Genomic DNA, 20,683 nt, shown 5'->3' with positions numbered 1-20,683 from the left:
CAAGAAAATAGCCTTTCTTTATTCAGTGTGCTTATTTCTTCCTTCCTCTTCCACTGCCTCTTGTCAGTGCAGATCCTCAAGTGATCTGTGTTTAAGATCATATTAAGCAATTTCAGCACACACTATCTCTTGCCTACAGATTTTCCTGAAACTTAGTTATAGAAAATTACTGTAATAAATATCCCCTCTAGTTTTCTTCTCTCTAGTGCCATGCTATAAGAAACTAGTGTTCAGTTTGCTTTGCTGAAACTCTGCTCTCCACATAAAAATTCTATATGATTTTTCCATACTGTGAACCCAAGTCTAAGGTTTAAGCTATTAGAACAAAGTGTGGTGTACATATGTGAGAATTTTGTTAGTTACTGCAGAGGCTGCAATCTCGTCATACTTTTCAAGCTAAGCAGGATTTGGCTGGGTCAGTACTTAGAACACCTCCAAAGAAATCCTAGGTTCTTCATGAAATGGTGGTGATTCATTAGGTAGCCTTCTCTTTGCGTTTGGGGACACTACAGTTGGTGTCCTCTTTTGGATCAGATGCACAATTGAGGTTTAGGCTAATGATAACCAAAAATCTCGTCGTAGTCTTCTCAAGACTAAGATGGCTAATCCTGATGTCCAGAACAAATTTCAGTTCAGATAACTACATTTTTCTACTGTATAATGTTGCTGTGAACCGCTAAACAGCGGGTGCATTTTACCTTATAGCTGACTATAAACCAGTGATTCCTAAATAGTTTGTAAAGCACTTTGGAATCCTTCTGGTTGAAGGTCTAGTGCCCATGAATATCATTTATTTTTTCTTTTGGGGGAGAAAGTTCAGAACTACTTGTAACTTTTTCAATATTGATTCATTGGAAAAATATCTTGGCAACAGCAGCAAAATCTTTCCCTTTTCTTCAGGCCCAGGTATTCATAACAATTTTAAAGAGGCCTTATTTATTGGTTTCATACCTAAGATGTTCATTTACTTGAGCTTGAAGAAAAAAATCACCATCTCTGTAGCTGACCCTTAGTTTGCAACTTTTAGACTGAAGGAGCTGACTGCATGCAGAATCAGAGGCTACAGAGAATTCCTATGCAAACCTCTTTCTGCTGAAACAGAGATATAATTCCACCTGCTTTAAGGTGGTACAGTAATTACATTTTAAGCAAGCAGATACGAACAGATAATCCTTCACATTTCTTTTTTAGACTTAGATTCTATATAAAATGCTTAAAGTATATGCTAAATCTTTACAGAAGAGCATTACATTAGGGTACTAGTACGTTAACCACTTCACCTTATATTATAATTGTAGGATGATAGGTGGCGCAGTAGATTGATGCTCTGTTCTTTTAATTCTGGAGGCCCAAGTATTATTCTAGTTCAGGTCACAACCTGCTCCTTAGTAGAAATTATGCAATCATCACCATTTGGCTGCGGACAGAGGAATGTTTTCAGACAGAAGTTAGGTGCAATAAATGGCAAAATTACATGGAGAAGTTTGTGCGGGACCTCCTTACAGTATACTTGGCTCTAGTTAGTGCTAATGATTTCTTATCTTTTTGTGGTTCAAACTTCAATTATTTATTTTTAAAAAAATAAAGTAGTTGGTGGTTAAGATATTGCATGATACATTTTGTAGTTGGATTCTAATTCTAATGTAATTTTTTTAAGGTGATGATACATGTGAATATCTTCTCTCCAGTGGGAGATTTCTTGGGGGAAAAGTATGGCAGCCCCACAGTTGTATGATGCATAAATATAAAAATAGGTAAGGATATCACCTTACATTCTTTTATTTTTATTCTGTTCTCTACAGGGGAAGGTAGTAAGAAATCTGTTTACTGGACTGCAGTCTTTTCAGTCCCTATAGCCTCTTCTCTTTTGACTGTCTTCATGCTTGCATCTGATTGTTTTTAAATGGGTTACAGTGAAATACATAATTTATCAGAGATCAGAAAAGGGCCCTTAGTATAAGTCCTTTGTGGCAGATATTCTTTTCATTATATGTCTAGAGTGCTAAGCATCATAATAGGATTGTGCTACTAAATATAAATAGATAAAGAGTAGTAGTAATAATTTATACTGCACATTTTGTTTATTATGAAGAATTTAAAGATAGTTCAAGGTGTATCACATGTTTTTTATATGGTTTCAAATTGTGATTTAAAGGTAAAATACGATTCTTAGTTATAATATCCCAAATAGTTAATGTATATTCCTTTTTTAGAATTTTTTAATAAGAAAATGTACTATCACTTTTCTCTTCATTCACTTAATATAGAAACCATGACAGATACCTTTATCACTCTAAATTATACTGTTACTTAATAAAGTTATACAACTTCTCAGTCTTTTTGATTTTTTTTAGCACAACCCAATGGGAAAGAGAGTCCTTTCACGCCTACAGTAATTTGTGTAATCAAATAATCAGGGTGGCTCCTTATTTCATACTTATCCCTTGTTATATGTAATGCATTCAGTATTTTTAAAAAAAAAACCAATTTACCCTTCTTAAGAGTTAGATGTAATGTTTAGAATTTTCTGTATAACATTCAAGGTTTCCTTTAAGGAATTGTCAATATCCTTCATTAAATTGATTCCTTAAATAATGTAATATGTTAATTTTGTAATGCTGTTTCTTTTTGCAGTGAAGCAAAAAACTGCCTCCTAGACAAACATATTGCATTTATAGGAGATTCCAGAATTCGCCAGTTGTTTTATTCTTTTGTAAAACTCATAAATCCTCAAGTCAAGGAAGAAGGAAACAAGGTAAGACTGTCTTTTTCCCCACCAATTTGTCACTTAACTGTTAAAACTTTACTTAATTTCCAGGTTGAAAACACCTGAAACTGGGTTTTTTCTAAGGACTTTGATGTCTGGAATGAGCATTTGTTGGGAAATAATACTACTTGCTATCCTAACATTCAGGAAAGGGAACCATGTAGCATAGTTCTGCAGAGAAACAAATCAAGCACTTGATAGAGAGATTGGGCCCAAGCAATTGTCAGAGGGTGATAACAGGAATGTTTGGCATCCTGAGAAGTGAAGTGGGAAGTTTGCAGGGGGAGGGTTCAGCAGATGATAGTTTTCTTTCCTAGGCTGTTCAACTAAAGTGGCTTGTCCAATGGCAACTAAGTGAGATTTGTTTTTCTGATGAGAAAATATGGCTGTCACAGTGTGTGATGACTCGGAAATCTGTACAATCTGTACAATTTATGAATTCTCTGTGTGATTATGAACTCTCTCTATATGTATCTTTACCAAGCTGCAAACTCTGTTTTGATTGTGGGGACAAGGTGCCTTCTCAGTGATCTCTTTACCTCCATATTGGACTGAAATGCCAAGGCATAGTGATGCAGGATTGACAATAGACAGTTGTTAAATTGGTATGGTCCTCTATTCAAGTACAAACATCCTAGACAGTAAGATAATGTCTACCCCAAGAATTGGCTAGATGGGGAGGGGTCACTTGGTAACAAAGTCATCTAGTATTGGGCTCTGGTCACCTGAGGAGGCTGATCAGGAGATCACCTGACAGAGGGACTGGAAGGTTACAAAAGCTGCTCTGTTGGGAGTTCTTTGGTAATTTTTCACCAGTTTAAGATGCGGGAGACTGCTGCAAGAACTGGATGAGGTTGAGGCAGGTTCCTCCTGTCCATCTACCTATCTGAACATAGATGGTCCTCCAAGGGAAGAGTGAGCTACAGTGAGGGGCATTGTGTTCAGGATGTGTGTTGTTTTCTATATGATCTATACCAGGGGTCGGCAACGTTTGGCACGCGGCTCGCCAGGGTAAGCACCCTGGTGGGCCGGGCCAGTTTATTTACCTGCTGATGTGGCAGGTTCGGCCGATCGCTGCCCCCACTGGCCGCGGTTCGCCATCCCGGGCCAATGGGAGCGGCGGGAAACCGCGGCGAGCACATCCCTCGCCCGTGCCGCTTCTCGCCGCCCCCATTGGCCCGGGACGGCGAACCGCGGCGAGTGGGGGCCGTGATCGGCCGAACCTGCCACGTCAGCAGGTAAATAAACTGGCCCGGCCCTGGCAAGTTTACCCTGGCGAGCCGTGTGCCAAACGTTGCCGACCCCTGATCTATACCCTCTATGTATTTGTCATTTTTAAGTAAAGAGCAATAACATGGTAGTATCTGTGTTATATGTTACACCTACCATGTGGCCCTTTGAAGAGGGGAAACTAGAATGCTTACACCTTTGGAGTTCTGGGAAAGGGTGTGTTTAAGCTTGGGGGCGGGGGGAGCTCAGGAGTCAGCAGTGAGACCAGAGGGGCTAGGAAGCTGGGCCACATGGTTGCAGCCTAGACAGAAGATCTGTGCTCCAGAGATGTCCCTAGGGACCCAAAGACAGGGACAGTGGGCTTTGTTCAGACTTCAGAGCCTTAAAACACCCAAGGAACTAATAGCAGGGTCTCCTCATAGCAAGCTGATGAGCCACCAGTAGAGGGAGCCAATCTGATCTATGCCAGTGTTTTGTTTTGTTCTTTTAGCCAGTATTAATTCAAGTCTTGTTGTAAGTCACTTCTTGAAAGGTTAATTGCTGATTTAATCTGCACTGAAATCCTAGATGCGTTGACTGATATACAAGTCTGATTGGGGCTGAAATTAAAAATAGCTTTCTGCCTTGCTTTTCTTGTAAATTGCACTGAAAAACAGTTGTGTGTTCATTTTCTAAAGATAAGTGTGAAGCACAGCTTGCTAAGTGGAGCCAGAGATAGACTATATCACTATAGTCTATCAGACAGCCAAATCATTAACTTCGTCTGCTATTCAGGGTTTGTATTCAGCTTCAGGTCGGACTTGTTGTCAAGGCTGATTCCCCATTCTGGCACTTCCAGTGCAGAAGGTGGGGGCCATCAAGGACTCTAAAAATTAATACACCTCTACCCCGATATAACGCGACCCGATATAACATGAATTCGGATATAACGCGGAAAAACAGCGCTCTGGGGGGCAGGGCTGCACGCTCCAGCAGATCAAAGCAAGTTCGATATAACGCAGTTTCACCTATAACGCGGTAAGATTTTTTTGGTTCCCAAGGACAGTGTTATATCGGGGTAGAGGTGTACTTACTACTCCAGGCTTGTATTAAACTTCCAAGGTTACAGCTTTTCTCTGATCTTGGAGTGGTAGATGCTGCCACCACCCAAGTGTAGAATCCCTTTGAGAACCCAGAAAGGCGCACTTGGGAATTCCTTCCTGTGAGGTACACTCAAGCCCTTTCACTCCCCACCCTTCTGGGGAAGAGCTGAGAGAGGGGGAAAAAGGGAAATCAGTTGTTGCCACCAGCTAATTAAACAACATGTTCACAAACCTCTTAAGACACAAAAATCCAGTTCTGTTCTTATAAAATGTAAACTTTATTAATAAAAAAAAAGAAAGAAAATACATCTGGGAATTTAGGCTTTTGCTAGATTAAAAAAAAAAAAAAAACTATGAGGATTAAGCATCAAGAATAGCTTTCTTGAGGTCCAGTTTAAAGATTACAAGCAAAAGAAAAACACTTGTGGACTCCTCTGTGCTAACCCTAAGCCATAAATAAATAAAAAGAGAGAAACCTAATTGCGTCTTCCTAGACATTTCCTGATCTACTTACATACCTGGGGTTCAAATGAGTAGTTTCTAGGTATGATATTGAGGATTTTTCATACCTGGCCCCAAGCTTCTTACAGCATAACTGCAGCTCTGTCTGCCTCTCCCCGGAGAGCAACCACAGACTGACAAAGGGGAGTCGTTTTTCAATTTTAGAAAGTTCTAGCCTTCCCATTGGCTCTTTTGGCCAGGTGTCCACTCACTTCCTTTTACCTATGCATAGCAGTTAGACTTTTTAACCCTTTACAGGTAGAGCAATTAGAGAACAGCTACTAAGAGGGATTTTATAGCTGCTGGCTAGCTGGGTGTCCATAAAAGAGAGCTCCCCCCTCCCCTTCATTTATCACACTTGTCAATTATTTAAAACAACCAGGGTATTTAAATGCACGATAGCAGTCTATCTGGCAGGCAGCATGTAATTAAATTTCACTTGTCAAAGCCAGATGTTTGGCTGATTGGATAACCGGAGTTTTCCTAGCCTGGGGGTTGGTGTTGGATTACTTGCCAGAGGTGGGGAGTGGTTTGGCAATTTATGAGAGTTTGGTGGGGAGGAGTAGTTAGGTTGGTTCTGAGCTGGAAGACCTTTGTGTCAAATGCTTATGAAACTGATGGGGTGACAGTGCATTTAACAGACATTGGAAGATATCAGAAGTTTCAGGATGGCTGAGTAGGGGGAATCACTGGCTTATGGAGAAAGAATGGGTATATTTGTCTACAGTACCGCAGCTCAGTTTGTGGAGGGAAATTGTACTTGTCCTTTTTGTTTCAGGGATTGAAACTGAAATAATACAACTCAGTTTAATGTTAAAGGAGTATTTGTGTCTACTGTAATTAAGGATGCCTAACTTATTCCATTCTAATCTCCTGTTTTCAGTCAGTAAATTATGAATTACATATTCCAGGCTTGATTTCTGCCTGTGGTGATTTTATTTTTTTCTGGAAACTTTGAGCAAAATTGGTTCAGCTGTTAGAGTACAGGGGGAGCAGGAAAGTAGGCATACTAGTGGTATAGACCAGGGAAGTGTGAGAGGAAAATGTTTTGTTTCTATTTCAGTCCTTTGAGAGGAATATTAAGGAAAATAGTGATGTCTAGAAAGGAAAGATTTCAGACTTTTTGAATCATTTGGTAATAGAAAGCTATGGTGTTCCCAGGGCTACATTTCAAAGTTTTACCAGCATAGCTAGATCAGTTAGGAGCATGAAAAAATCAGTTACACCAGCAACAAAAAAACAACTTTTGCTAGTATATCTTATTTCCTCTGGGAAGTGGTATAAGCTGTACAGACAAAAGAACTATTTTTCTGGTATAAACTGTCTCCTCTAGGAGCTGTACTAGCAAACACTTTTTAGTGTAGATGAGGCCTTAGATGGGAGATGAGTAGAGCCCTGTGTGGATACAAAACTTGTATCCGCACCCGATCCACAAAAATGGTCCAAGGATTGCCGCAGATTTGCAGGGCTCTAAAGATGAGAGGGATCAGTATTTGAACATACGCTACCTTCCAGTAGAACAAGTTTAACTTGCTTTTTATTTTGGCAGCATGGAAACATTCTTTTTGAAGACAAATCTGCATCAATTAAAGTGGTAAGTTTTTTGTGGTAATAAGCTCCAAGCTATAATAATCAATGTATACTTTTGTATGCTCCCCCTATACTTCTGGTGAAAACAATTAAGGACCTCTTTTCAGAGATACTGATCAGTCACAAATTAAACAGAAGTCAATCAGGATTGAAGGTGCTCAGCACCATTTATGATCGGATTCCCCCCCCCCCCCCCCCTCTGAAGATTTGTATCTTAAAGTTTAGTGAAATCTGAGTAAGGTCCTTTGAGGAGTGTGTTTTTCCCCAATCATTTCCATTATCTTACAGGAGCTTTGGACTCAATAGTAGTGACATACAATATTAGTCCTTTCATCAGATCTCATAATTGGCCCTTCCAATGGAAGGAGCTTGTGATACTTGTAGCAAGGAATGTGGTAAATGCAGATGAGCTTTCTGTGCCGCCCCAACCAATTCTCTGCCCCGGGTCCACTTTGATTGCAGTAACAGAGTGAGCCAGATGCATCACCAGTGTAGAAGGTTTTTAAAAACACACATACACACAAAAAAACTTGGGGGTTGTGGGTAGGTTTTGAGGAGAACTCTGTTCTCCTTCCGCATCCCCAGTGGTCTGGGAGTGGGGTCTTCCTCCTACAAAGACCTCAGTAGCATTACTTTCTTCCCACTCCTTTCCATATAATTCATCAAGAGAGTGCATGTTGAGTGGATTACTTAGGTCTTTGGAGGGAGCTATGATTTAAAAAGGATGGTCGGTGTTGTGTTCAGGAGAGGAGAACTTTGTGCTAGGCCAGTCTTTCTGCCTTCATTGTAACGTTTTCTTACAGTTCTTTGTTTTGTATTTTCCCTTTGATCTGACACCGTCTCTACTGTACTTTTTTAGAAGACCTCTTGATTGTGGAAGCAGAAACTACTTATGCTGTCAAGTAGCAGCTTGGGCCTTAAATGGAGAGGGAATAACATTAGCTGAAGTACAAATAAAGTTTTACATAAATCTTTTGGAATTAATTGAGAGATTTTATTTTTATTGAGGAGAATGATTTTAATAAAGTGCAAGTCATTAGCCCTTTTTGTTTCCCTCTGCTCTATTTTTAGAAGCCAGAAACGTGAAATGCTAGGGCCAAATGTTAGGACTCAACATAGTTTGAAATCTGGAATATTAAGCTTTCAGAAAATTGGTTTTCTGGTTCAGAGATTTGCAAGATAGCTGTTGCTAAAAGTTGTGGAGAACGAAGCTAAAAGTTAACTAGAATACCCTGATGTGATCCTTTGTAAACCTTAAAACATTTGTTTCTGTCCTTGATATTATTGGAAAACTGAGACTCTTCACTTCCAACTGGTTTAAAGGTTTAGATTCTATGTGAAATCTTGGCTCCATTGAAGTAAATGACAAAACTCCCATTTATTTTATCCTTTGTTCCTGGCTGATTAAGATATCAGATCTTTCATCTATGATTGGTCCATGAATCTAGTAAAGAAATGAAGCAAAATTTGGACCAGTGTAATTTTCCGTGTATGAAATGCATTGCTTGCAGTTGATATACACATGCATTTTCTGAATGATGAGCTATTCTTAAATTTACTCACAGGTATTAATACATTTTTTTTACAGGATTTCCTATGGTATCCAGAAATTAATGGCTCTATGAAGCAACGTATCAAATCTTGGACTGAGGTGTGTTCTAAAAATATACCGACTTTAGAAAATACCAACAGATTGAGGGACCTAGTCTCCTATTGTTCTATGTGCTTAACTCATATTGTGTACAAGTTCTGGATGTAGATAAAGGAGAATAATCATTTAAAAAATTGAGATCAAGTTATACACTAAGACCTCTGAAAAGATATAGTGTTACATCTATTATATCAACAGGATGTATTCACACAGAACAAGCTAGCACAAACTGCAGAAATTCACAATGTGGACTCAGAAGTTTAGAGCTCAAATGAAAGTCTCCAAAGAATCCCACAGCTCTGTAATATCTGGTGAACTCTTGCAAACTTGGAGGGGTGCACTGGATCTTATAATTATGCACTAGTTATACTTACTGTCTAATATGATTCTTGTTTTTATGCTATCCAGCATGTCAGGTGTTCTTTAAAATTGCTGGTTAACAAATTACTATACTTAACAAGTATAACAACTTGAACATGTATCTCTCTTGATAATTAGTCAAGTTCACAAATTGACTTTTACTAAAGACTAGTTGCCATTTCTGGGTTTCTTCCTTTGATGATTCTATAATGGCTCATTATGCCAGTCTCCACTGCCCACGTGTTAAATTTTCAAACAAACATCTCTGCGCTTTTTCCCCTGATGCCCTTCAGGTTTGGGAGGAACTCCCTGTAAACATCTGTGAAGCTACCTCTCTATCCTCCTCCAAAACCTTCTTTAAAATTGTCCTTTTCCATGATGGCTACAAAACGCTTGACAACAGTTAGGCTGCTGGTGTGCAGAGACCACTACCCATCATGCTGACTAATATTGTCTCATTGTTTTTCTTGCAACCCCCTCTGCCTCTACCTGTATCTTGTGTTAAATTTAGATTGTAAACGCTTTGGGGGCAGGGATTGTCTTTGTTCTGTGTTAGTACAGCACCTAGCGTAGTGGGGTCCTGTCCATGTATAGGACTCTTAGGCACAACAATATTACAAATAATAATAATAATAATATGATTATCACTTAATTATTTAGACAAATTTCTTTTTTTTATGGACAAATATCTTCAGTCATTGGCCACTTCATAACAATAAACATGTCTAGAATATTTATTTCAGCTGCTATAATGCATGTTTGTGTGATTTAGCAATGTATAGCATCTCATGAGTAGATGCCTGGATACCTTTTAAAGAGCAAACTTAAATATTGCCTAACTCAATAATTGATTTTGAACATATGGAAACATAATGATACTTTGCACTTACATAGAACCTTACATCTGAGGATCTCACTGCTTTACAAATTCTTTAGCCTCACAAGACAGCTGAGATGTGATAAAATCGAGGCACAGATGTTAAATAACTTGTGCAATAAATTGAATAATCGCTTTTAGTGATTTGTGAAAATATTTAGAAGACTGATCACTCTTTTACTTTGTGTTTTAGGGTTCTATTGCAAAACCTCATGTAATTGTAGCAGGAGCTGCTACGGTAAGCTTTTCATGCAGTAGACATTCTGGTGTGAATTTACAGGAGAATACGTATGCTTCTAGAAAAGTGACAAGAGGAAGTAGTTACTTTTAATTTCAAAAGGGAAAACATACACTGATCGTCAATCTTGTATTCCAATGGTCTTGTTCTTGTTATAACCAATACTTTTTAAAATATCAGAGTAATATTTGCTCACCGTTTCATTGTTAAAGATTGTGTTTTGGCTTGATGCATGGATGAAATGTAGAACAAATCCTATGAGAAGATAGCCAAGGTACTTCATAAACGTTTTAAATATTTGTATTAATAATTTGGCCAACTGAATATCAACTTTTTAATGAATATTATTTTCAAAAAAATATTGACCTTGATAATGGTCCTGTCTGCAAAGTTTTCCTTCCAGGAATCCATTCTTCTTACTTAATTTAAACTCTTCTGTGCTCTGTCGACTTGTTGAATACCCCCTTCTGCTGCTGCCAGGAGCCACCTAAGTATCTGTGCTTCCTGAGACTGTGAGTTTTGACATCCTGATTCAGGAATCTGAACGTCAGGGCAAGTCTACACTAGAATGCTACATCATCACAGCAGCACCGATGCAGCTGCGCCATTGTAGTGCATCTGGTGAAGATGCACTATGCCGATGGGAGAGTGTCTGGCACCGACATAGTGTGGGTGTGTACAGTGCTTAGGTCACTGTAACTTGTCACTCAGGGGGGTGGCTTTTTCACACCCCTGAGCAACGTAAGGTACATCATTTTACTTGGTAGTGTAGACTAATCCTCATTCTCTCCCCACTTCCAGTAGGAAGAGGAGTAGGGCCCTTCCCCCAATGCCAGGTATCAGCACCACTTCAGGAAATGGACTAGTCTTCCTACTATCTCCCACCTTTAATGACATCTGTCAAGGCTGCTTCCCCACTTTGAACTTTAGGGTACAAATGTGGGGGCCTGCATGAAGACTTCTAAGCTTAACTACCAGCTTAGATCTGGTCCGCTGCCACCATTCCCAAAGCTAATTCCCTTCCCTGGGAAGCCTTGAGAAACCTTTCACCAATTCCCTGGTGAATACAGATCCAAACCCCTTGGATCTTAAGACAAGGAGAAATTAACCATCCCCCTCCTTTCTCCCACCAACTCCTGGTGAATACAGATCCAAACCCTTTGGATCTTAAAACAAGGAGAAATTGACCATCCCCCCTCCTTCCTTTCACCAACTCCTGGTGAATACAGATCCAATCCCCTTGGATCTTAAAACAAGGAGAAATTGACCATCCCCCCTCCTTCCTTTCACCAAGTCCTGGTGAATACAGATCCAACCCCCTTGGATCTAAAAACAAGGAAAAATCAATCAGGTTCTTAAAAAGAAGGCTTTTAATTAAAGAAAAAGGTAAAAATCATCTCTGTAAAATCAGTATGGAAAATAACTTTACAGGGTAATCAAATTTAAAGAGCTCAGAGGACACCCCCCCTCTAGTCTTAGGTTCAAAGTACAGCAAACAAAGATAAACACTCTAGTAAAAGGTACATTTACAAGTTGAGAAAACAAAGTAAAACTAACACGCCTTGCCTGGCTGTTTACTCACAAGTTTGAAATATGAGAGACTTGTTTAGAAAGATGTGGAGAACCTGGATTGATGTCTGGTCCCTCTCAGTCCCAAGAGCGAACAACAACCAAAACAAAGAGCACAAACAAAAGCCTTTTTCCCCCCCCCAAGATTTGAAAGTATCTTGTCCCCTTATTGGTCCTTTGGGTCAGGTGTCAGCCAGGTTACCCGAGCTTCTTAACCCTTTACAGGTAAAAGGATTGTGGAGTCTCTGGCCAGGAGGGATTTTATAGTACTGTACACAGGAGAGCTGTTACCCTTCCCTTTATAGTTATGACAATATCATCCCGGTTAGCAAAAATACCCCAATTTAATATAAAGGCTATACTTAGTTGCAATTCACCATGTTTTAATGATTACCAACTAAGAAGAATCAGCCTTTCTTTAGGAAAATAACTGAAAAGTACAAATGCAAAACATGATTTAAATCATCAATTTCAATCAAGGTTTCCTGTTTGCGGATTTAAATCATGATTAAATTTGTCAATTTAAATAGTTTGGTTTAAATCAGTCCACCCTGGCTCAAATTCAGGAGTAGCACACTGGAAACAAAATCTTTTGAGTGCTGCTGTTTGATCTGTGAATTTGGAGACGATACCTGTCTAGGAGTCCTGCTAATCTATAAACCTCTGGACACCAAAAGTTTCCAAGAAGAGGTGATATATACATGTAGTCCGATGTAATCAAGAAGTTCACAAGAGCCATATGTTAGCTGTCTGGAGTGGCTCACAAATGTGAATACCAGCATCAGGACTGACTGTTACAAACCAGGGCACAAACCCCAAACTGATTGTGATTCTATGATTAAATTTCACCAACTAAGTAAGTATCCAGCATGAACTGCTCAAAAACTATAACAGCCTTGATGTGGAGTCACAGACAGTCCCCTTGTTATTCCAGTCTATCTTACCATCCCAGGCAAGCTTTCCTTTGTGACAGATGGTGCCTTACACCAAAAATCAAAATGATATTCAGGCTACTCCCAAGTCCAAATGACCGGTCACTTTCCTTAAGTCAGTTGCATCTCAGAGCTGAAACCAAAAACAATGCTTGTAGCCAATGCTATAATAAACTAACTGAAGTTTTATTAACTATTTATTAATAAATGATTTATTAATTATTATTAACTAAAGAAAATAAATGAGTTATTTACAAAATTAAAGCAGGTAAACGTACACACACAAATGAGTTATAATCTGGTTTCAGAAGATGATAGAAGCTGTTGTAATATGCAAGCTCTATATGTCCTTTAGGGCTAACCCAAGCTAAACAGTTCGGGGGCCCTTGCTTATGCTTAGAAATCTTTGCCCTTCAGAGTTCAAGCAGCATAGGGGTAACAGTTTCTTCCTGACAGAAATTTTTATTCCCTTCTCCCCAAAACTCAAGCTGATGGGATGAGTGTTTGTGCACTGTTTCCTCTTCATGGGTGTGGGGGGAGCAATCATCAAAGTCTTTTGTCCCCTGATGTTGCACAATAGCTTGTCTGATGTCTATGGGCCTTGTTTCATTGGGCAGGAGATGACACTTCTTGTGGTAAACTAGTATTTCACACTTGTTAATGCATCTCTCCTGACTGTGGGGCTTTATAGTTTCAGAGCAAACACCTAAATATTACCTTATATCATGGGACACAGATATTATGTGTGAGATTAATGCACACAACAACTTCCAAGAATTTCATACAGTCTAAACACATATTTATAAATCTAATACCTGTTTTAATAATACTAACACACAGATGAGCCAGACTGGTTTCCAGCTATGCATTTGTCAATGTTCCGTGAGGCCTGTGGGTCTTGGCATGAGCTAGTACCTGGTCTGCCAGCATCACACCATCTTGGGAGACTTCAGCATCCACACAGATGATAGCCTAAAACTCCTATCTGAACTCTGTGCTTTTTGTTTCTCATAAGTTTTCTTAGAAGTCTCTCTTTCACACACAGACACCAATACCCCAGACAAAATAGTAAGGCCTGGTCTACACTTAAAATTTAGATTGACATAACTATGTTGCTCAGGGGTGTGAAAAAAATCACACCCCTGAGAACCATGGCTGTGCTGACCTAACTCCTGGTGTAGAAGCAACCAGGGAAGAAAGCTTCCATTGACCTAGTTACTGCTGCTTGGGGAGATGGATTACCTACAGCGACGGAAAAACCCCTTCCATCATTTTAGGAAACAGTTATGCTGCGGTACTGAAACAGCATAGCTACAGTGCTGTAGGTGAGCCTTTATAGCACCTGTATTGTAGACATGGCCTACGGCTGGACACTAACATAAGAAACTCAAGAATAGCCCCCCAGTCCTGATTGCACCATGTCCTACCCCATATAGAAATGAAAACTCCGTGATATAAGATGAAAAAATCACCACCATAGTCTATCCTGAAAATCAAATTCCAAAATGTATTTACAGAAAACTCTACCCAGTCAAGAACTAGAAGAACCAGTGAAGCACAACTATTGTTCCCTGACTACTGCTTATAGATAGTCCAGTACCAAAATGCCCCCTTCTAGCTAACTGCAATCAAGGGCATCACCTTTGACTTCAAACTTTGCCTTTGTGGATATGAAAGAGAAAAATGAGCCAGCAATACACAGATGACACTCAGTTCTCTATGTCCTTTATCTCATACTAAACAACACCATCTTCAAGTTGGTCAAAGCTGAACTTGTACAAGTAATACTGAAGTAATACTCATAGGTTTCTGAAGCACTTTCCTATTTCTGCTGCCTATGCCCCCCCGCCACTACCAAGCATGTCTGCCCTCAGATTAAGTTGTTCTGCAGCCTTTGGGTCCATGGGATTCCTCAGCACTATTTGATGCTGAAGTACTGATGGTAGCAGAAATTCCCATTTCTGTCTTTGACTGGCCGGAATACTGTGCCCCTTCTTGGGTTTAGCAAAAGTATCTGTTTTGATATTCAGGGTTCTCTATGGGATTGGGCATAGCTTCTGAATAAATTTGTTTCTCCCTCCAAGATTATGACCTCTCACAATAGCTACTCTCCACTGAAATAATGAAATAATAAAGAAAGACCTTTCATAGGAGATGGACCTAGATCATGTAATTCACTCCCACAAAACATTACAATGGCTACGGGCCTCACCACGTTCAGGCTAATACAAAACTCATCTTTTCGGCTCTGCGTTCCTTCTGTAATGTCAACACAGACACACACACAACAATAATTTAAATAATTTCCTAAACTATTTCTATTACAGGCTGGGAAGGAAGACAGAAAGATTGTTATTGTAATTTCTTTATTTAAATATTTGGGAGGCACTTGGATACATAAATGTTCCCCTTCACCGTAGTACTTAAATAGATACCACCACAAATCTTCATAGCTGTTTCTGGTATAGTACTGTTTTTCAGGTACTTTCTTTTTCAGATACTGTCCATTAAATGAATGAATACACTAAAGAACTTAAAACCCCATAGGCTTTGCTCATACAAACCTCTGCTTCAAGTCAATGAGAGTTTTGCTTGAATAAAGTCCACAGGATTTGACCCTAAATCTTGTCTCTATATGTTACTGCTACCTTAATACTATTCCATCAAGTCAGTGAGGTTTCTAATCAAATTTGTATCAGAACAATTTTTGAGCAGACAAATGCCATCCTTACGTTAAACAGTTGCAACGTATATCTTGGTACTCTTTATGATAATAGTTTATTCTTCTGTTATGCGCCTAGCCTGTCAAACCAAAAAATGTTTTTAATGCTATAAAAATTATTAAAATATTTAAGAAATAAACAGGTTCTATAATAGTATTGAAAATAGCTGCTAATGATGGTGTGGAATCAGTAAAGTTTTATGGTTGTATATACTTTAGAGATAAAGAATCTGAATTTTTTTTTATTTAATCTTCTAGTGGTCTATCAAGATTCACAATGGCAGCAATGAAGCACTCATGCAATATAAAATCAATATCACTTCAATAGCACCTCTTTTGGAAAAATTAGCAGAGAGTAGTGATGTATACTGGGTCTTACAAGGTAAAATACAGTAGATAACTATAATTTGTGCTGTAATTGTCTGATTTGAATCACAATTTTGCAGGCTGTGGAGTACTAAACCATCTTTCACTGCCTTGCTTTGCTCCGAGGTTGTTCATAAGTAGTCTAGTGTGTGCATAAATATTCAGAAAATTTTGATATAAAATCTGGAAGACTTGGATCTTTGTCAATACTGGTATGCTAGATTTCACCCATTTCCTCTTGACTGTACATTCCATGTGTTTGACCAGTTCCTACCTTCATGAGTTACAGCTATCTGAAATTACATGTGTTGACATTTATATCTAGACATAAGCAGTTGATTTCTTTTTCCTGGGGGGGGCGGAGAATCTTAATCCCCCCTAAACACTGACTTCTTGTTGAAAGATTCCTGTAATAAAATTTCTTCAAATTGCTTGAGTTATACAACCCATGATAAAGCTTAAGAGAAATGCTCCTTTCAAGTTTTTTTATGTTATGGAGTTAGCTGTTAGCCAGAAAGGGATACATTTTCCAAAGAGGAGCACTAAGGCTGGGCATACCCACACCCAATAAGCAACCATGACTACAGTTAATTACATACATCAAATAGACTGTTGGTGTAAAATATTTTCAAACTTTAATAACTGAATTTTAACTTAAATAAAAAAACAGCAGAGAAATTTAAGAAAACGTTAAGCTTGCTTAGTTAATGGTTTACAAGTCAAGTTTTGCCAAAGTCCAGGTTACACATGCGGTCTCAACTCTTTCACCTATGTATTGTATTCGTTTTTAATTATATGATCACATACAATTTCTCAAATAATACAATATATGTAATATATATTCTACAACTTTATGACCTTATTTTGTGCATACTTATTAAATGTAGTGCTTACTACTCTAATTAGCCCCATAGCCATCAGTATCTGTGTCTGAAACCTGGGAGGGACTGCTCATGGTAGGAAGCACTGTACACATTAGTGTTTTGCAGGATTAAGCCCTCAGATACACATGTGGGGCATGTGATAGTGTTCGGTACTATTCTGTACATCAATCCATTAAAGTCATTAGTGTGAAACTATTCCTGGGGGAATTCTGTGCTACTGCATGCACATAATTAATGAGCTGTGCATATTTTTAATTTTTTGCACAGAAAGAAACTTCTGCTGAAATGTTGCTGCAGTTCTGCCTTTTGCCCACCGGAGGGCGCTGTGGCAATAGAACATAGCAGCAGCTCTCAGCCAGCTAGGGAAGACAAAGAGCCTGCCTTCTTCGCAGCGCCTGTCAGGCCAGGTCAGGAGACAGGGGCTATGGGGAGACAGATGGTGTCCGGTGCTGGGGGTCAGAGAGGAGCTCATAAGGGGTAATCGGGGAGAACAGACTGGGGCAGGGGCTGAATGGGGGAGTGGAGGCACAGGCCCATGGGAGGGAAGTGCAGCGCCACATGGTGATGGGGGAGGGTGTGCAGAGCTACATAGCAACAGAGGGTGTCTGAGTGAGGGCACAGAGACACATGGGGGGAGAGGGTACAGGGACACAGAGACAGGGGAGTGGCTGGGTGGGAGCACAGAGACACATGGGGAAGGGGTCAGAGCCACGTAGGGATGGGGAGGGGGTGTCTGAGTGGGGGTGGAGGGACACATGGACGGGGGTGTGCAAGGACACATGGGGGTGCAGGAACACAAAGGGACAGGAGTAGATGTGCCTGACTGAATGGGAGAGGCTAGGGGTCAGCCAGAGCCTGCATAGGGGAAGATCCCTAACAATCCCTCCCCGCTCGCCCCAAAAAAACCTGTTCCAAACTTTTCCCTTCCATACCCAACAACCTTCCAAATTCACACCCAGGCTCCTTCCCAGCAATTTATTTCCCCCTCCCTCAGCTCCTTTGTTATCCCTGACTCCCCCAAGCCTTTGCACTGCTTCTGAGGGATGCAGGAAATACAGTCCTGTATTGTAGTTTAAATGAATTATTACTCAGAATTCTGTATTAATATGCCTAATAAGGAATCTATTTGTCAAAAAACATTTCCTGAATCTTTTTTTGTTGTCTGTATTGTTACAGATATACTTGCTAACAGGTATTTTTAAATAAATGACCAAAAATAATTGAAACTGGTGTGTTTATATTGTTATTTTGACAAATAAAATATTCAGAATTCTGCAGAATTTTAAACTATTGTGCACAGAATTGTTAATTTTTTGTTGCAGAATTTAAAATTTTTTGTTGGAGAATTCCCCCAAGAGGAGTATGAAACATACAAAATAACCAATTCTTGCACAACATAACCAATTCTTGCACAACATTTTACAGTTTCATGTCATAAAGTAATAGTGAAAATTATGCGGAAACACAGAGGCCATCTACATTAGTTCAGTTAAGTGCCTCATATCCTGAACTCCATCCAGCTGTGCTGCTGATTGGGAAAAAAAGTGATATATTACATTAAAATATATACTTGGAGAACATGTATAAAAATTCAATGTCATTAAAGGTAAACTAGACTATGAAAATAGCACAAGTATAGAGATATGAAAAATATAAGTGTTTTAATGTGTTTTTAAGGCTATAGGAAAAATAGTGCGATGTATTGAATTATTTGAGAACTAGTGTTTGATCATGAATTTAAAGATTGTGATGTAATGAATATGAGGGGACAGAATTAAGGTAGCTAATCCTGTTTTAATTTTGATGTTTCTGGATTTTTAGATTAGAATGTAAACACTTATGTAACCTTAACTGTATTGATGGCTGATGTGCCCATTTTAATGTTCAATTGACATATTCAACATTATGAATTCTGAACAAGCAGAGTTAGACTTAAAAAAAAATAAAAAATCCCAAACTATTGATGTGGATTCATTGAAATGTGCAGGAGCATTTGAGAAGAGAAAATCTCTTTTTTACTAGATGACTAAATACATGTTCTGAGAGGTTTTAGGAAAACTTGCTCCCAAACTAAATTCTTGCATGCCAGATTGAAGATTACAGTGAACTATTGGTCTTAAACCTCATAAAAAACAAGGACTATAATACAAATGGTAAAATGTTAATTTTACCATCCAGCGTAGCGCTGAAAAATTAGGATTAATTTTATAGTCTATAGAATTTGAGTTATGATGATGGATTTTTTTAATAAAGCTTAACATTCTTTTAAATTCAGATCCTGTTTATGAAGATATGTTGAGTGACAGTAGGAAAATGATCACTAATGAGAAAATAGATGCTTACAATGAAGCTGCAATCAGTATTCTGAACAGCAGCTCCAGAAATTCCAAAGCTAAAGTTAAAGTGTTCAGCGTTTCTAAACTCATAGCACAAGAAACTATCATGCAATCTTCAGATGGCCTGCATCTCCCAGAATCAAGCAGAGAAACAGTGAGTACTTTCATTGTTAGTCAACATAACAAAAAATTAATAATGGAGCAAGATTTTAATTGAACATGTTGTACTCATAATGGCAGATAGTATGGACTTTGGTGTCCCTTGATGATTGTAGTCTTAAAAATGACATGCAAGAGTTTTCCAGGAAATTGTTTGCAAGACCCCAGCAGATGAAAGGGTATCTTTTGGGATCTTGCAAACAAATTTTACAAGATGCTACTTGCCATTTTGTAAGTAACTGTGTAGCTGTTTAAAAAACGTAGTTTTTTTATATGTTAAACACTATTGAGACCATCACTAAATCCTTCACATCCTGAGGAATCCAAGCTGCAAATTTGTTGCTTTCCTCTGTATGAATGAATGACAATCACAACTTTTTGGAGAGCTGCTCTCAGGGCTAAATCCTAAATCTCGCCTTTTGTGAGTGTGCAGGATCCTCCGCATATTAGTAGTAATTCTGTTATGGCGGAGGCTGGGGGGATGTGGGGAACCCATTCAGGGGATCATCATCCCATATAAATCTCAGTAAAGGCTCCCTGCAGCACGACATGGAGGAAGTTTGTGGTTGTGGGGGTGGGCTAATAGATAGGCAGAAGGTGGGTTATTGGATCCATGTCTGTGCAGGTCAGCTGGCAAGCTGCATGAGTTACTTCAATACTGAGTCTGCAGTAATGTTTGCAAAGCAGTTTTGCTGCCATTCCGCAGTTTGAGGTAGAAGAATTACATTTCCACACCCTCCATAGCAGACCTTCCCAGGTCTACTTATTTGGATTGTGCTCCCGCCCGTGACTTTGGCTCTTGTTGCTTTTTCAAAATCAATAATAAAAATTAAAACTGTTTGTTTACATCAGGACACTTAGGCCTGGTCCACACTAACCCCCCACTTCGGACTAAGGTACGCAAATTCAGCTACGTTAATAACGTAGCTGAATTCGAAGTACCTTAGTCCGAACTTACCGCGGGTCCAGACGCGGCAGGCAGGCTCCCCCGTCGATGCCGCGTACTCCTCTCGCCGAGCTGGAGTACCGGCGTCGACGGCGAGCACTTCCGGGATCGATCTGGGATCGATTTATCGCGTCTAGACAAGAGGCGATAAATCGATCCCAGAAGATCGATTGCCTGCCGCCGAACCAGGAAGTAAGTGTAGACGTACCCTTAAAAATATGGGGTCCTGTGGCACCTTTAAGACTAACAGATGTATTGGAGCATAAGCTTTCGTGGGTGAATGCCCACTTCGTCAGATGCATGCATTCACCCCGAAAGCTTATGCTCCAATACATCTGTTAGTCTTAAAGGTGCCACAGGACACTCTGTTGCTTTTTACAGATCCAGACTAACACAGCTACCCCTCTGATACTTAAAAATATGGGTTATTTTAATCCTGGTATTTGTGTGTAACTAGCTGTGTGCGCATATAT

The 20,683-nt window shown here is 39.3% G+C and overlaps 1 protein-coding gene across 2 annotated transcripts in view; it reads left to right on the top strand.

The window, feature by feature from the left end:
• The window catches only part of CASD1 (CAS1 domain containing 1), a 59,729-nt gene that overhangs the window by 17,056 nt on the left and 21,990 nt on the right, over positions 1 to 20,683 (top strand). Inside the window, exons 2-8 of one of the 2 annotated variants that reach the window (XM_065399108.1) lie at positions 1,658 to 1,754; positions 2,635 to 2,755; positions 7,130 to 7,174; positions 8,759 to 8,821; positions 10,252 to 10,296; positions 15,778 to 15,901; positions 19,045 to 19,259. In XM_065399108.1, the coding sequence (XP_065255180.1) occupies positions 1,658 to 1,754; positions 2,635 to 2,755; positions 7,130 to 7,174; positions 8,759 to 8,821; positions 10,252 to 10,296; positions 15,778 to 15,901; positions 19,045 to 19,259 (710 nt within the window). Of the gene's footprint in view, positions 1 to 1,657; positions 1,755 to 2,634; positions 2,756 to 7,129; positions 7,175 to 8,758; positions 8,822 to 10,251; positions 10,297 to 15,777; positions 15,902 to 19,044; positions 19,260 to 20,683 lie in introns of those variants that run through there. The other variant, XM_065399109.1, reaches the window with a different exon arrangement.

This window comes from Emys orbicularis, chromosome 2 (genome assembly GCF_028017835.1).
Source record: "Emys orbicularis isolate rEmyOrb1 chromosome 2, rEmyOrb1.hap1, whole genome shotgun sequence".
NCBI classification, from domain to species: Eukaryota; Metazoa; Chordata; order Testudines; family Emydidae; genus Emys; species Emys orbicularis.
Note: the sequence above shows the minus strand (reverse complement) of the source record. Positions and strands in the feature narration are given on the sequence as shown.